This window comes from Phoxinus phoxinus (assembly GCF_949152265.1).
Source record: "Phoxinus phoxinus genome assembly, chromosome: 22".
Taxonomy (NCBI): Eukaryota; Metazoa; Chordata; class Actinopteri; order Cypriniformes; family Leuciscidae; genus Phoxinus; species Phoxinus phoxinus.
Window position 1 is genome coordinate 24066602 of NC_136897.1, and position 18666 is coordinate 24085267.

General features: G+C 39.0%; 1 protein-coding gene across 1 annotated transcript in view; it reads right to left on the reverse strand.

The window, feature by feature from the left end:
- itpr1b (inositol 1,4,5-trisphosphate receptor, type 1b) overlaps nt 1-18666 on the reverse strand; it is a 124334-nt gene that overhangs the window by 23914 nt on the left and 81754 nt on the right. Inside the window, exons 46-55 of the mRNA XM_079597118.1 lie at nt 16331-16514; nt 15978-16228; nt 14684-14884; nt 12353-12463; nt 12159-12254; nt 11855-11989; nt 10020-10127; nt 9024-9255; nt 6723-6845; nt 1626-1801 (exon numbers count right to left, since the gene is read on the reverse strand). Coding sequence (XP_079453244.1) covers nt 1626-1801; nt 6723-6845; nt 9024-9255; nt 10020-10127; nt 11855-11989; nt 12159-12254; nt 12353-12463; nt 14684-14884; nt 15978-16228; nt 16331-16514 — 1617 coding nt within the window. The remainder of the gene's footprint in view (nt 1-1625; nt 1802-6722; nt 6846-9023; nt 9256-10019; nt 10128-11854; nt 11990-12158; nt 12255-12352; nt 12464-14683; nt 14885-15977; nt 16229-16330; nt 16515-18666) is intronic.

Consider the following 18666-nt stretch of genomic DNA (forward strand, 5'->3'; position numbering starts at 1 on the left):
AGCGGCACCGCAAATTACAGGCTGAAGTGATTGCATCAATCTTCAATGTGCATATTATGACATGTTTCCACGCACTTATTACGAAGCCTTACTTATTTAAACATAAAGCCACTGGATTCTCACGGCATTCAGCTAATGATTTTGCTAATGTAAACAAGCTGAAAGTGTTAACTCTTGCTAAAGGGTGTTTTTTTACTTGGTGTTTATATTGCATTATGTAGGATATATGTGACCCTGGACCACAAAACCAGTCACACAATTTGTGGCAATAGCCAACAATACATTGTATGGGTCAAAATTAGCGATTTTTCTTTCATATTAAGTAAAGATCACGTTCCATGAAGATATTTTGTAAATTTCGTACCGTAAATATATGAAACATACATTTTTGTCACAATCGTGATCATAAATGGACAACTTTAAAGGCAATTTTCTCAATATTTTGATTTTTTTGCACCCTCAGATTACACATTTTCAATAGATGTATCACTGCCAAATATTTTTCTATCCTAAAAACAATGGAAAGCTTATATATTCAACTTTCAGATGATGTATAAATCTCAATAAATAAAAAAAGACCCATAAGACATTTTGTGGTCCAGGGTCACATACTGTATATACACTACCATTAAAAAGTTTGGTGTCAGTAAGATTTTAAAGAAATTTATACTTTTATTCAGCAAGGATGCAATAAATTGATAAAAAGTGAAAGTCAAGACTTTTGCATTGTTACAAACAAAATTGTGTTTTTTGAAATTTATATTCCTCAAAAATATTGAGCAACACAGATGTTTTAATAATAATAAGAAATGTTTATTTAACAGCAACTCAGCATATTAGAATGATTTCCTAAGGATCATGTGACACAGAAGACTGGAGTAATGATGCAAAAAATTCAGCTTTGCATCACAGATATAAATGAGATTTTAATAATATATGAAAATAGAAAATAGTTATTTAAATCGTGATAATATTTCACAATTAAATTTTTTACAGTATTTATCAAATAAATGCAGCCTTAGTGAGCATAAAGTGAGCATTTTTCTTTCAAAAAAATTAATAAAAAAAAATGTCTTTATGACCCCAAACTTTTTAACTTAAGTCTTGCGTGTATGAAAAGATTAGTTCACCCAAAAATTTCAATTGTCATCATGATTTCAACCTCATAACATTCCAAACCCCACATGACTTCCTTTCTTCCCAACAGGAACACAACAGGAGATGTTTTAAATGTACGCTTTTGGGAAAAGAGCAGCGTTAACACGCTTCAAAACGTGTTTCACAAAACAAAGAAAGTCACATGGGTTTGGAACGACATGAGAGTGAGAAAATGATGACCCTTTCATGTTTGGGCGAACATTTCCTTTAATTTTAAGGTAATTTGAAATGGACAGTTGGTTTTGATGCACACCAAGTGTGCACACTATTGCTAGTAGTGTGCACACACACTACTACAGGGTAAAGTGGAGATATTGTGTGAGCCAAGTCCATTTTAACACCAGACTGTGAAAGTCGTGTGGAATCCCCCAGTGACGCACGACACACCTCTGTGCAAAACACACCGAGCTGCCCTCTAACAACATCGCGACCCGAGGAGTTTTGCCAGAAGACTGGCGTTCACTCACATTGAAGGCCCCGAGAAGGAACAGGGTGGGCTCCAGGCCGACCGAAAAGATGAGGCGTAATATGGTGGAAGCGATGAGCGCCCGAATCCCGTGAGGCTGGGGCAGGACAATAACTATGGCCAGTGAAACCAACATTGCTGCCCACAGCAGTGCAGAGAGGTGTGGCTCCAGGGTGCCTGAGGAGAAAGAGGTAAACATGTTTTAGTGCCATCAATCAATCTCTGGGATAAAAATACCACAGAAGTGACATGTTATCATGCCATCTGTCACGGTTACAGCGTCACCAGTGCTACAGGCCGCATGTGTTCAACTGTCTCCGCGACTCAACTTAGATTTTGATCAGCAATCCGGTGTGTTTCTGGGAATTGTGTCATTTTTAGGTCGTCTCGGCATGTTTACTCACCCTCATGATTTCTTTCTTCCATGGAATACAAAAGAAGTGAGGACTTGTGCAGCTGAGCTCCAAAAATACCATATAATTAAAGATTTCATAGAACTGTTTCTCATTTAGAATATCAAGTCATGTGGACTGTTATGGTGCTTGGTTTCCGTTTTAGGAGCTTTACAGCTCACTCATTTTTACATCATGTGTATGGAAAATGGGAGTCAAGACATTTAGCAAAACTTCTCCTTTTGTGCTCCACAGAAAGGGGGCGGGGGGGACAGAACTTTCACTAACTGTTTAAGAATAAAAATACTTTATCTATGAGAAATAAGAGAAGTGCAGATGAAACGCTCAGATTACTTTCATTGTCATTACCCATGACAGTGGTGTATCTGAAACTGCAATTCGGTATGGTAGATCTAAATGGGATTCCCAAAAGTACTTGCAGTTTCACCTGCTGAACATGTTCGGGCACATTCTAGCCCTCATGGGAAAGATGCTTTGAAAAAAAAAAAAGAAAGAAAAAAGTTACATAACCAAGAAAGAGTGACACATTTGAATATGTTAAGGTTCGATGAAGCTCTGTCATGAGCCACGCTGGCATCGATTTTAATCCTTGTTTAAGTCCTGTTCTAGGCAAACGGCATTAAAACATACAGTACAGCAAGGTCTTATGTGGGAATATTTTAGTGGGATTGCTAAACGGGTGTGTGTGTGTGTGTGTGTGTATGTATGCAGAGAAGAAAAATGAGGTCAGTCGGATTTGCAGGATCTTCACAGAGGCAATCGTTCCAGCTCGCTCGCTCTCCTGCCTGCGAGTAGACCACATGACAGGTGCTTGTTACATAACACGGCGTGCTAAAAATACCACGACTGAAAGATGCATGAGCGTCGGGAGCCGAGCAAGGACGGGCTCTCAGCCGAGCCGAGCTGGGGTTTGGACCAAAAACACTGCAAATCTGTCCAGGAAATCTGCAGAAGCGAGACCAGAGTGATTCAACGGATGGACGTCAAAGGCTGTTCCATTCATTTCCATAAACACATGCACACGCACACGCGCAAGCACACACGCACACACACGCACACACGCACACACACACACGCACACACAAACACAATATTCAAAATCTAATTATAAACCTAGAAACAAAGTTTTAGGATTTCAAAAAATGTACAAACAAAGAAACAAGTTCAAATGAACAATAAATCATTTAAGGTTCTGCACTATTTGAAGGTCACTAATCACATAGGTAAATTTTTTGGCATTGATCATGTGACTTCCCCGTACAGGTTTTATTCCAATGAACAAGATGATGTTTGGAAATGATAAATGTATGCTGGAAAACTTGATCATCAGGCTTTGATCATGTCAGCTCGAAAAGCTAAATTTAATTCACAAAATGTTTACACTGAAAATATTTGATGATAGCAAAGTAAATTAATAAATACATAAACTTATTCAACTTTGGGACTCAAATGCAAATGAGATCAGGAGAAAATAAACACACACACACATGCATACGCACACACACACACACACACACACACACACGTTTGTTTAGCTATACTTGTGAGGACCTCCATAGGCGTAATGGTTTTTATACTGTATATTCTATCCCCTTACACTGTCCCCAAACCTACCAGTCACAGAATAAAATCCTGCTGGTATCTGACTTTTCCTAAAAGTGTCTGTATTTTCATTTAAAATGTTTTTCATATAAATGTACCTATTTCGGCCATAGTCAGTCATATTGACCGCACTGAATTTCGCGGTATTCTTTTGATAAATTTCCCGCAGTTGACCTTTGTCTCTCTCACTGTCAACAGAAAGGTCAGTAGTGTCAGTAGTAAGCCTGAGTGTTTGCATATATGCTAATTTCTACAAACAAAAAGTATAATAGATTAAAATTGTTGATCAGAAATAGGCTAATAATACCTGACTACGTTATCTATTTATTTTATTAAAATAAAATGTTTTATAATTAAATAAGATACTTTTAGTTGTTATTATCTTGTTCTGAGTTATGTTGAATGGATATGGAAATATAGCCTATCTGTTGTGAATATGCGGAAATATAGCCTATCTGTTGTGAATATGCGGAAATATAGCCTATCTGTTGTGAATATGCGGAAATATAGCCTATCTGTTGTGAATATGCGGAAATATAGCCTATCTGTTGTGAATATGCGGAAATATAGCCTATCTGTTGTGAATATGCGGAAATATAGCCTATCTGTTGTGAATATGCGGAAATATAGCCTATCTGTTGTGAATATGCGATAATTACGGTGGGCTACTAATGATATTATTATTTATAAATGTATAATTAAACTTGTTTAAATGTACAGCTTGGTGTTGTTTTGTTTTTAAAATATATCCTTATACAATAAATGCATTAATCTCTCAATTGGCTATTTATCATTAAAGATATAGAGTTTGGAATCTAGCGGTCAAAATTACCGCTTGTGGCAGTTCTAGTAGTTATGGAATTCTGGCACTTCTAGTGTTAACTATCCTTGTGGGGACATTTGGTTCTCACAAGTATAGCTACACACGCACATGCACACACACACACACACACACACACACACACACACACACACACACACACACACACAGGTCTCAAAATGTTGAACCCAAATGCACCCTCTACTGACCCATAGCTCAAAGAAAGCAGATTCTCAGGCACCATAGATCTAGATTTGTAATGTGCATGTACCCTATCTAAACTTGATCAGGAAGTGACCCTAGACCCTGTAAAGCCCTAGATCTCCCACAGCTGTACCAGTTATGCTACACACTCCTGTGCATTAAGGCTGCACACACACACTGACCTACTTCTCGAGCCCTGTCTGAATGGCTACATTCTCCCAGACAGGGTAGGAGGAGGAGGAACTGGGAAACGCTCCTGTGCTGCTGTTACACACATTCAGGAATTCTGTAGGGCCTCTCGCTTGACTTTTACAACTACTGTAACTGAACTGAACTGAACTCTGCAGAACTCGGCTTTAGAGGTGACGATTGTTCTTAAACATGCTTCGAAATATGTGTCTGACGACAAGTGATTATGCCCACACTGAAAGTTGCAAATACTGTGTGGAAACAACCAATAAAATCAAACATATCATAATATACAGTTTTAATGAAGCAGGATTACGGACCATTAAGACTTCACTGTGAATTCAAGAATTAAAACTTTTTGATTAGTTAGACTGTATATATTGAAATTATGTTCATTAGCGCTCATAAAACAAAAGCGAGCTACTGTATGCACATTTCTTCAAAGTGTAAGACATATTAATAATAATATAGTATTTACCATTAAAATAAATATATTTTTTAATTATAAATAAAATCTATGGGAAAACATCAGACAAACATTCAAACAGGATGTGAAAATTAACTACTTCTATAAATCTTTGTTAAATATCAAACTTCCAGCCTATTACAAACATTTAGTCAGTTTCCTCATTGTTTTACAACCATGTTTATTGCAAGGACAATGTTTCAAAATCGCCTTTGTTCTTCATTATATTTTATCGTTTGCATTTTAAATCGTGACCTATACTGAATCTGGACCAGAGCCGTAGAGTGCGTTTCTGACTCCCAGAAAAGCCTTTTGTTTTAGAGGCTACAAGAGTTTTCAATTAATGTCCCAAACGCTCATGTGCGTTTTGAGAAAGGGAAAGGCCCAAAACAAAAGCCCCTTCGGAGCCTGACCCCAGCCTGAACAATGCAGAGTTTATCCCAGTTACAATGTGGCACTTATGCCAGTCACAATGACTGGACAATCAATTCTCAACAACAACATAAGAGAGAAACAGAAACACAGAAAGGCGTAATAAAAATTAGGTTTCCCCATCAGTTACATTTGAATCTAGGATGATATTTGACCACAAACTTTAACACAAGAAGTGAGTGCTAATGCTTTGACTTTATCTGGGTCTCTGTTTTCGGGGTCAAATCTCAGCTCTGACATAAACAGGTGTCATATTTCTGTGACATGTATACACAAACACACTTTTGATCAAGAGTAGCAGGGAGGAGATAGACACATAGCCTTGACTAAAGCTTATGAGATTAGGGAAATGGTGTAAAGTGTTTAGGGAGAGGGAGTCAGGTGACATGTTACACAAGTGATCTCGGATAACAGGGCAAAATCAATAACCAGGTTAAGCACAAAAGTTATGACCATCATTACGTCACCACTTAAAGAACACACGCTTTTGGGTCATAAATGCTTTCACGGAAACTGCTAAAGGGAGATATGTGTCTTAAAAAATGTGTTAGTTAAAAAAAATATCATATCATATCACTGAATTATATATGACGCACTAAGACGAATGTGCGGGTGGCTTTTTTTTTTTTCTTTTTTTTTTTTTAGCTCTATCATGTAGGACATATTATGTCTTTCAGGGGCTGTGTGTGCTGAAACTAGGCCAGTGAAGTGCCAAGTTGCTACCTGTACTCAATTACCTCCATAAAAACAGCAATCTGTACTCTAGTCTAGCACACTGTGTAAAGTATTATTAAAATTGTGGTTTGTATTCTAACAATTACAGAGCACTGAAACATCTTTGCCATTATGAATACTTGGCATTTGTTGTCTACGAAACACTAGTATCCAGCTTGGGACAGAGATTTAAAAAGAAAAAAAGAAATGAAAATTGTAATGTATATTAAATGAAAAGTAAATATACTTGTGCCTCACCTCCACGCACTCCTTCCAGTGGATAGAAGAATGCTACCAACAGGTTCATGAGGACTGCAAGGTTAAAGGAGATGCTGCTCCAAAAGGACATGTTACGGGAACACCAGTACAGGATAGGCTGAGCTGGGGGAGGCAGCAAGTCAAAAAATGTTATTTCAAATGTACACCAAAGGAACATGTACACCAACACAACACATTTAGCATCATTCTAATCCAAAGTGCTTTTTTCAAGAAACTAAAATGGTCTAATACTACACCCCTGATGCACACCATATCAGAGCTCCGCGTACATGGTTCTGCCACAAACATAAACTGAAAGATTTAATTTGGAACCATTTGTTGATATACAAACAAAACAAATTTGTAAGTTCTGTGCCCCTAGTGGAAGCCAACTGAATTGCAATCTGTTTGAGCATTCACACAACAACATTGGTTCCACCAATTGTATGATATTGAAGCGGGATTACCTGTTTGCCTGAACAATCGAAAATAGGGGAAATGTTTGAAACTAATTCGATTTTTTTTTTTGCAATTCTATTTGGCTTCACCAGTACGCCGGAAATTACACATTACAACCTTTAAAACCACCTTTTTGCACTCTATACAGAAACATTTAATCTCAGGTTCAACAAAGAAAATCTCAAGTTATACTATAAGGCCTGTTGGGATGAAATAACGAATGTTGTTACTAACAAGTTCCACACTTTTTTTTTCCACAAAAGATTGATTGCATTGTCATTCTCCAACCTTCTACTAAACAACTTGAGGACGGCTGTGTGTTAGTTTTCATGCCGCTCTGAAGGACCAATTCTGAACGTTCTCAAGCTAAAATGTGATCCAGCTGACCCTGTGCATTTCCAATTATATCCAATCAGGACAACGTCCAATTGCACTAACTTTGGTAAGTCTAGTATTCCTTTAAAAATATTGTGATTTCCTCTGTTAAAGAATGCCATTCCAAACAAAACACATATTGAATTAAGTTAGGGGCTGTTTGGCAGTTTTGGAGACATGCAATTTCACCAACCGCACTCAAATTGAAGTAAAAACCCATAGAAAGAAGACCAAAAAGTTCAAAGGGTTTCTTAGTGCGGCCAAACCATGTACGAGAGCTTGCTGACCTCAACCACCACCTTTGTTTTGACCCATGACTCTCTGATGAGTCTAGCTGGAGGATTTAGTGTCTGAGCTATGGCTATTTTGACAGGGGGGTTTTTGTCTGAAAAGAGGAACTGGAGGAGGGGACTTTCACACAGAGGTCACCACACTCATGACTTGGGGTTGCAGCAACGGAACATTGCTTCTACTTTGATTCAGCCTGATAAAAAACGTCATGTCCGTCAGAGACGTGCATTACTAACTAACACTGAATTCACACCTTACTTTTTATTAGCAACTCAAGGCCCGAAGACTCAAAGATACGATCTAGAACTGTGGCCAAATGTCCCATGCATGGGAGCCACGTAAGAAAATAATCTGTCGCAAGCCCCTCCGTCCGTCGATCTGTTTTTTGACAGTTCAGATCCTTATCTTGCACTTTTAATCTTGTCATTGTGGTTTACCTCATGCTCTTCCTGTCTGAAAACTTCTATCCTTTTCTAAATAACCCATTTCCAACCAATCCCTGTCTCACCTTTCCAAACCATTTTCCACAGAAATAAATTTTGAAATTTGATCATGGGTAATTTAATTATTACTATTTTTTTTATATCAGTTTCATACCAGATCTTTAAAAAATCCAATTCAGTGTGGCCGTTTCCCAGCACAGCCTCTGAGGTTTCTGGTTCAAGACTAGCAGGTTTTAGGGGCTGGTGCAGAGCCAACCGAAAATGGCTCCAGATTGAGCACCTCCCTTTTGGTGAAAAATGGGCTTTAGAGTTCCTTGTTTCCCTTCATCTGTTTATTTGATACCTCACTCAGCTTATTTCCATAATAATCTTTTGTGATTTAAGCTGGCAATGTGTGTTTATTTGGGATTTATTCAGACTTCTTCCCGAGCCATCTTCCTCCCTTGTTTCTCAAACCTTAATGCGCAAACATGTAGAACTAAAAACTTAGACGAACTTAAACATTATTTTTAGTAACAGGTCTTATCTTGTCTATCTTAAAGTTAAAGTTTACACCCCCTCCCCACTGCCCTGGCTTGAGGGAGTCAGGGTGAGGTATGAATCCCAGCACCAGTGCACCAAAAGTGGGCCGCACTGCATGGAGAGCGCCCTGATGGGTCCCTGGAGGCTCTGGGAGTGGAGAGGGTGTGTAAAGGAGCTTACTAGATAATAAAGGAAGGGAGTGGGCACGCACAAGGCACGGAGTTTGCATCACCAGTGGCCTCTTGAGTACCTCGCAGCTTCTTCTGCCAGTTCATCTCATTGAAGAGATCTTCAGAGCGCAAGAAGAAGTCGTTGATCTTGCTGCCCTGCTCGTCGCGCTCCGTGGTGTAATAGACGCGGAGCTTGGACTCCTGGGTTAGGAATTCGCATATGTTGGGGACGGGAAATACGATCTGCTCCATTGTGCGATCCAGACGGACGATCTGTAAGTGAAAGACTGAGCATCACGTGGGTTACATATGCAATGACAATTTGGTGGACACGGTTTTAAGTTACAAATATTTACAATGTCGATTTGTTTTTGTTTTTGTCGCCTCTAAAGGTACGATCACATTAGCAAATTTTTCAGCTAAATTTCACAGACAAAAAAGGTCCATTGTCAATAGTGTAGCTATGCATGAAGCACCACTCATTCCAAAGTTACTTACAAACCGAGCAGCTTTCTATTGGTCAAGGCAGCAAATTTTCATGACCAACTTGAACAGGAGTTTAAGGAGCCCCTAAACAGGGACATGGTGATGAAAATATATATATATACGGGAGTATATTTGGCAATACTTTTGCATTCTCTCGCAAATGTTTTGCATTCCCCCATGAATTTTTGTTTTCGCTCGCAAACAAAACAAAAGTTTAGTGAACGAATGCAAAAGTTTTTGCGAGCGAACGCAAAGTTTCTCAGGGGAACGCAAAAAAAATGGCGAGAGAACGCAAAAGCATCGACTTATTTTCCTTCCAATCTCATATTTTCCCCCCCACCATGTCCCCTTAGGGGCTCTGTAGGAGTGAAATCTGTGAGGGGAAATGTTTCTCCATAACGTAACAACATTGGGATTCCTGTTGAAATGCAACATTTTCCACCTGCAATTTTCACTGTATGAATGATAGTAATACTGATGCTTATGTACTCCAGTCTGAGAAACTATGAATGGTGGATCCATAATGGCCTCCATAGATGAACACAACAGACCTCAATTTGCGCTGTGTGTTTGGCATAGAACTCCAAGGCTTCATCTCCCTCCCCGTACGTCCCTCCTGGCTTCAGCATGGCCTGGAGTTCCTTGTTGTGTCTGGCTAGCTGTGGGTGTATGTGGAAAAAGGGATGAGACTGTGTTTGCTTTCATTGAGACAGTGTATACATGTTGTAATGACCCGTCTGGCATTGTTGTTTTGCTCATAACACACTTTACCATCAACGAAAGGCCAACGCCTGTCTGAGAAATGCAGGTTGAAATTGAATAAAGCAAACCTGAACTCAGATACTCAATATGTAGGTTTCTGCATATAAATGACATACCTAATCTATGAATGTTTCGGAATATGATGTCAGATGTCATTGTTGAAGAGACCACATTATGTTTCAATCCTTAATCCTATAATACACCATTGCAATCATGCCACTCACACCTTAGGCAAACACGAAACAGTTTGCCAATCTAACGCCTTTATATCACGATAAATAAAATTATTTCACAACTACTACACAAAAGTCTGAGGCTTTCAAACTGTAGCTAGCACTGGTGTGCATTTGTTAACGTTTTTGCTTTACTTTGACTGTAACAAACCTCGGTATATGATGTTATTCAGGTAGCTAGCTAGAAAAACGCATATCAATTAACTTTGTACCAACTCGCAATATTGTTTTTAAACTGTTAATTTAAACAATGAGAAAACGGACAGTAGAAGAAGACTGTTTACGCTAATGCGCTATATAGCGCCTCTTGTGGCACTGGTGAGAATTGTGTTCCAGTATGAAGTCTGTCACACCACGATACCATAAAAACGGGCTTGACAACATGTTTTGGGTCATATATTGTTACATTTATGTAATGTGAATGTGATTCATGTGGGTTTTTTGACTGTCATTATCATATTTAATATGATTTGAACTACCGGTATGCAAATTCTGTAATACAGAATCAGAATTTTGTATAATAAATTTCTATTCAATGTTTCTGTCTGCCATAATAATATAATGTAAACTGTATTGTAAAAACCTTCTTTTGGGGATTCTTATGATGATATATGTAGAGAGAGTGGCTAGCCGCACACTGATCCACTTGAGACAAAATGTCTACGAAAACATAATTTTATTAATAAAGTGCAAAGTGCAGGTGAATTTAAAAACAGACAAGGCGAGCAAACGTTTCAGCACATGCTTTCCTCAGTGCTCGATGATATATGATGATGTATGTATAATCCATTTTTAAATCTGTTTATCATGTGACTAATAAGTTATTTGCGTGGAAACAAATGTCTGTTTGTCATGTATCTAAATTTGATCTCTTTCTCCAACAGCTAGATGCCCATAAAGCCACACTCAATGTTCTCACAATGCCCCAATTATGAAAAACAACTAGAGGGTCAAAGCCCAACAGTGAACAAATAAAGTCTGCTTAAAAACATGGCCAGTGTAGCCACCACAGGATCTGCTCCGCTGGTAGAACTAAATGGATTACTTGTTGCTCCAATTATGAATTGACCTTTTGAGACGCAACCTGCAAAAAGCATATTCCTCTATTATTTGAGTAAAACGTCTCCGACAAATATACTTTTTGTTCTCTGGTCTTTTCATTCACAAACCCCTGATTCTAAACAGTGTCATTTGGAGGGCCGGTGGAAAAGCTGCCCTGTTTCTAACATGGTTACATAACTGATCCTCTGACGATGACCCAGATAATTACGTGAATACTAATAGGCAAAAACAATCTATACAGCTCAAGTGCACGGGGGAGGGGAATAGGGTGATATAATCCAGATCTGACACAGTGACAGTGTGTGTAAAAGCATATTTGTTTGCGTCACCTGATGGGCCAGGATGTAGATGTTGTGACCCACATTTAGAGGAGAAGCGGCATGCTCTTCCTCACCATTTTCATCATCATCGTTGTGTTCAACCTCAATTTCTCCCTGCATGTAGGCCTTTTTGATCACCTCCACCTGTACACCAACCAAACGTTTAAATAATGACAGTAGGTGGTTTTAAGCGTGCTTACAGTATGCAAAACAGAAAATCTGCCCGCGGGAACATGAGAAGGATGCGTTTTCTATGCAAAGTGCCAACTTTACATTAGCAATGCTAGCATGTGCATTCATTGTTTGCATTTACCAGTTCTTTAGGCCTCATGTTATACAAAATCCTCTCCGCATTCTCACTGTCATGGCGGCTTTCCATGATGGCCAGCAGCAGTTTTGAGGCGTTATTCTGTAAAAAAAATTAAAAATAAAAGGCCATTCACGTCAATTAGTTTTGACTTAATTGAAATCTACATATCCCATAAAGATCTGGAGGGGTTCTCGCACCTTGAGCTCCAGCACCAAGTCCATCCTCTTCTTGCCGAGAGGGTTGATGTCATTGAGGATGAGAGCGATGATGATGTCGATACCGTTACACTCATGTGTGGCAATACAGTTCTGAAAAAGGGGGAAAATTTTAAAATGTATACTACTGTTCAGGAGTTTTTTTTTTTTTTTTTTACCAAGGCTGCATTTTTTTTTACAGAAATACAGTAAAAACTGTAATATTGTGGAACATTATTACAAATTAAAATAGCTGCTTTCTAATTTATTATATTTTAAAATGCAATTTATTCCTGCGATCAAAGTCTTAAGTGTCACATGATCCTTCAGAAATCATTCTAACATGGTGATTCGCTACTCGAGAAGCATATCTTATCATTATCAATGTTGAAAACAATTCATATTTTGTTGTGGAAACTGTGATATATTTTTCTCAGGACTCTTTGATGAATAGAACGTTTAAACGGGTAGAATTGTAATTTTTTGGAAATGTAAAAGTCTTTACTGTCACTTTAGACCAAATGAATGTGTCTTCGCTGAATGAAATAATGTATTTCTTTGAACGGTAGCGTATATTAGGCACATCACTTCATAAAGGTCAGTTACATAAGTTAATAAGTGTCAGAAATGGGCAAAAAGGCTAAACGATCTAATCAAAAACCATTGGTAACACTGACATGACACCTTCATAATCATGCCATGACACATCTCATGAATATGAAGGAGGTTTTATGCATGTTTATGACAACTTTCATTAAATGTAATTTGCTCAATTATTACATTTTTAATGCAAAAATGACATTGTTTGAGATGTCTTTGTTATGACAACTTGACATAAACCAATACATCATTACCTGCCAGTGTCTTCGTCATGAAACTTGACATTACCAAGAAACCATAAATTGTCATAAATATGTCATAAACATGACATAGAAGATTAATAATCAAACTTAACTAACCACTTAGTTTTATGGGTTAACATTACATCAAACTGTCATGTGGTTGGTTTTGACATTGGCTGTCATGAGGCCATTATATGTAACTGTCTCATGAATATTTTTCTTGACCTCAACTACAGTGGTACAAATTAAATTAGTCATTAAAATGTTGTAATGGCCTCATGACAGCCCATGTCAAAACCAACCACCTGTCTTTTTTTCCTAAACTTTTATGCTACCCTCAGTATGCTACCGTGTTAGTGTGAGGCTATTTTGAGCCTTGTTATTGGTATTAACTAGCGATTTATTTTTACTTATTCTATGCCCCATATACTAGCGTTATAAGCTAATCTGTTTTTAGAGATAAAACTCTTTACATTCGATTAGCATGAAAACACATCCCAGAGAACGGTCGACTCGGTAACCATATGTTAATTACCCCTAGGTTAATATTGCGCCGGAATTGTCCTTTAATGACAGTTGTCATAAACATGCATAAAACCTCCTTCATATTCATGACATGCGTCATGTCATGATTTTGAAGGTGTCATGTCAGTCTTATGCAAACCCCTTCAAGTAAAGTGATACCAAACCATTTAAACACAGGAGAGAACAAATAGTTACAGGAAGCACATTCCCATAAATTTAGTATGAAAATTAACCTGCAATTAACTGATTATGGCTCTGGAACAGTGTGCTTCAGTGAGAGACTAATCATCCAATCATTACGGGACAAAAGCACTCTGTCAGCATGCAAGTACACTACATTTCTTCTAGAAAAGTAGGACAATGACGATAATCAGCCCCATTATGGTCCTATGAAGTCAGAAAAGTTGCATAATGCCTAGCCCAACACACAAAGAAAGATTTTGCCATTATTTTGAGTAGACAATAGTGGGTATATAGTGTAAGTGTGTCATAATCTTAAAGCAACAGTTCACCCAAAAATGCATTCACTCTCCTTAGTGCATTGAGTTCATGAGAGAATCACTCTTCTGGATCTTTTCAATGAATCAGTCAGTTCGGTCTGAATGATTTGTTCACGAATCAGAGTGATCAGGGTTGCGCTCTCAAAAAGCACCATGAGGCTAAATAGAGTATTGTTGAAACCCTTGGCACCAACAGTCACTACGATCTACTTAAATGCTTTAGGAAAACGCAACCCTGATTCAAGAGTTTAACTCAATGACTCGATCAACTCACTTAGTGGTAAACCGGTCACATTTTCAGTGCATAATGACTTAAATTTCAGTTTCTTTTCATACATGTCAGCTGCTTCAGAAGACTTAGAATAAATATAGCGCTCACATTTATGGGGGTAAACAATTTTCATTTTTGGGTGAACGATTCCTTTAAAGTACAGGACAAAAACGGTGTGTGGATGTGTCAGGTTCACCTGGTTTTCATGGCAAGGGCCCTGGCAGTATTCAGTCAGGCTCTCCACGGTCTGGTTTATGAGAGCAACGTTCTTCTCATTAATATAGAGTCCCAGCAGCCCCAAGCCCCCCGTGGTGCTGCCACATATACAATCCAGGAACTGCAGTGTCTCACACACCAGGTTGTAGTTGTTTTTGTTGTTCTGACAGCGAAGGAAGTTCTGGGGAACAAGCGGGGCAAACAGGATATGAGGAGCTTATGTATTTACAAGTCATATTAGAGCTTGAGGAAGCACAGAAACAGTGGATGCATAACTCATGTATGCAGTATGATATGGGATGGGATTATGATGGGATATGTTTATGATGTAACCATCTGCAGGGTTGGGTTATGTAAAAGGCTCAAGATACAAGCAATAGGTCAGAACGGAAATAATTATTAAACAATTCACCAAATTGATTAGCTAATTACTACGAAACTAGCATGAAATGCTTCGTCAGATAAAAATTGTTTGTTTTAACTTTTGTATTTATTTTTTCAGTATTGAATTATACATCTAAATTAAAATAAATTTTCAATTTTATATATTATATATATTTTATATACGCCTATTTAAATATATCAAAATAAAAATACACATTCCTGTCTTACTGTGCACAATTCATAAGTGCATGTTATTTGAAAGAAATAAAATGTTGTCTTTATAACCTTTTACTGTAATATTTGTAGCCTTTTCAGCTAATAACGTTTCTGCTAAACTTTCAATCCCTGGCTCCATTCTGAAATCCATTCTGGGCACTTTTCCCATTATAATCAATAGCTGATGTAGGAAATCAAGTCCCGTCCTACATCTTCTTCTCGAATATACAGTTTCTTTGAGAAATACACCATGTTTACGGAAGTAAAATGGCTAGCAAATAACATTTCATGTTGAGTTGAATTAATATGATCTATCCTGATACCAATCATACATGTACAGTTTGCTAAGCAATTTTTTAGTTAGCAACATTTGAGAGATAGGAGCAGTACGCACAGAACTTGTCTTTCTATTCCACAGCGCTACTTATTTATTGTTTTTCAATGCTAGATGATATTTGACTGTTGGGTTCGCGTCTCATGTCTTTTACAGCATATTGCGGATGACCATGCTCTAAAAACGTGGCGCTCAAGTTAAAAGGATCTCAACTTTTAAAACATATTTCTAGACCTTGCATTTTGTCGTTCCTCTGACCTGCGTGTTCAGTGTGAATGGCCCCTAAGTTAGCATTAACAATGCACATTTTCTCGAAATGATCTCTATTTGAGCGGCTGACCTGCAGTTCACGGTTGTGGTTTTCGCAGAGCAGCTGCATGAGGCGCAGGATTGGCTGCATGATTGTGATGATCACGCTCATCTCGTTGTCATCCTGGTTCTTTTCAGTCGTGCTGGCCTGCCCCTCCGCCACATTCAGATGCTCGTCCGCGTCCGCCTCTCTTCGGTAGGCAGTGATGGCCTTCTTAGTGGCCGTAGAAGCTTCGATGAGTTGCTCCCGCACTTCCTCGGTTACTACAGCAACTTCCTTGACTGGAAGAGGGGGAGAATTGTATTTGTTTAGTATGCTTTTGCAGGTCTGGGTTGCACAGTGTACATTTCATCATTATAAACACTTGTCTTGTAGGCTCTGACCTTTCTTGCGCGTTTGGGCATCCTTGTCGTTGGGGTCCTCGTCTTTGCGCTTGCTGCCCAGATCGCTGGTGTTCACCGTCACAGTTGCCTTGATCTCTTGCTGGGCCAGCTTCATCCGCTCGTAAAACACTTTAAAGAACTTCTCTGACTTGTTGTCACCGGTCAGACGGCAGAAAAACGACCGCTGGAGGGACAGGAAAAAAGCAATACAATCGAATTAGCATACTGTAAATGAAAGGTAAAGAGAAGATGGGAGAGAAGTGAGATGGGTCAAAAAAATTTTTTGTCTGAAATTGTAAGTTTTTTGCATCAATACCAGTCATAATTTTCCTTTTCATTATCCTTTTCTCTGACCAATAAAGGCCCTGATAAACTCACGGCGAAGTTCTTTTCCGTTCCAAAGTTCGAAACACGTGACCAGCTATACTGTTAGCAAACACCCCACGCCGCCCACACTGCTGAGAGCGAAGCTTAGATGAATATGTAAAAATGTGCTGCGCTTTCCTCTCTCAACAATAAAATAAACACACAACAAAATAGCCTAAGACTGGTTGCCCACTGAAGCTAAGCAGGGTTGAGACTGGTCAGTATCTGGAGGGGAGACCTCCTAAGAAAACCAGGTTGCTGCTGGTAGAGGTGTTAGTGAGGCCAGCAGGGGGCGCTCACCCTGTGGTCTGAATGGGTCCTAACGCCCCAGTATAGTGATGGGGACACTATATTGTAACAAGCACCGTCCTTCTGATGAGACATTAAACCGAGGTCCTGACTCTCTGTTGTCAGTCAAAATCCCAGGATGTCCTTCGAAAAAAAGTAGGGGTGTAACCCCGGCATCCTGGACAAATTTGCCCATTAGCCTCTGTCCATCATGGCATCCTAATCATCCCTATATATATATATATAATGATTGTCTTCATCACATGATGTCTCCTCTCCACCAGTAAGCTAGGCGTTCTGGCGCAATATGGCCGCCGTCGCATCATCCATGTGGATGCTGCACATTGGTGGTGGTTGAGGAGATTCCCTCCTTCCATTTAAGCGCTTTGAGTGCAGAGAAAAGCGCTATATAAATGTAACATGATTGTTATTATTATTATTCAAACTGTTGTATAAAATCAATATTACATTTGCAATCATGCTATTGCAGGACAAAAAAACCAGCATGTGATATTGTGCTTGTTAATCGTGTGATATACACACATATATATATATACATACACACACATAGATATATACATAAACATATATACAGTATGTATTTGTATATATATATATATATACAAATACATAATGTATATATGTGTATGTATATATCTATGTGTGTGTATGTGTGTACACTCTTATATAATCTTATACTCAAATGGTCTTATTTTTCAAATCAGGGGAATTTGATTTGTTTGCTACTCCTGTACCAGTGCCTAAGGAGTTAAGTTAACAGCGCGGTGCAGCCATGCTCCAAAGCAGAGTTCTCACGTCCCCCCCCCCCTCCACCCTGTTTACTGCCAGCCAGACTCACACCACTGCGGTTACATAACCCTCTCTGTGCGGCCCGACACACACACACACACACACACGCGCGCGCGCAAACTCACAGCAATTAACACGGAAATAACCTGGAGTGCCTCCCTCAGCTCACCTGAATTTACACCATCTGTCTCCACACTGTCCCGAGAGCTACAAGGCTTGCACAGTCAACACGTTTGCACAAACAAGCGTGTGCTTTCCAAAGAAAACAGGTTCGAAAGGTTTCATTTTCTTCTGAACCCAAAAGGTTATGCCAAATTTAATTGCGTTTTCAAAATACAACATCACAATCTTAAGTATTAAAAGAAAACTTTCAGTTCCTTCTATGAATAAATGTGGCCTGCTGGTTATGTAGTGTTTTTCTCTGGTATACCCTGTTCTACTTTCGCTCGTTTCCTTACATAAGTCAGTAATCAGCTGAACGGCAGAGGGATAGCAGCGATGGACTGCTCATGCACGCTCCCACAGGACGCAAGGGAAAAAATAGGAGAGGACAAGAGCGCAAAGGAAAATCCTGCCCTACTTTTTCAAGCCAAACAGGCACGGAGTGAGTGTGTGATGTGCGGCGCAAGGAGGGGAGGGTGAGGAGTGCAAGATATCAGCAGAATTCTGGGACAGTTTTGAAAGCTCGTTACATAACCAGTCTTCTTTCCAGGTTAACAGTGAACTCAGTCATTCAGGCCTCTTTCAAACAACAGCGAGTGAAAGAGAAATGCAACACACCCACATCAGTGCGCGCACACACACACACACACACGCATGCACAAAGGAGATGTGCTTAAAAAATGATTCATCAGCTCCAGTGCATCCAGTAA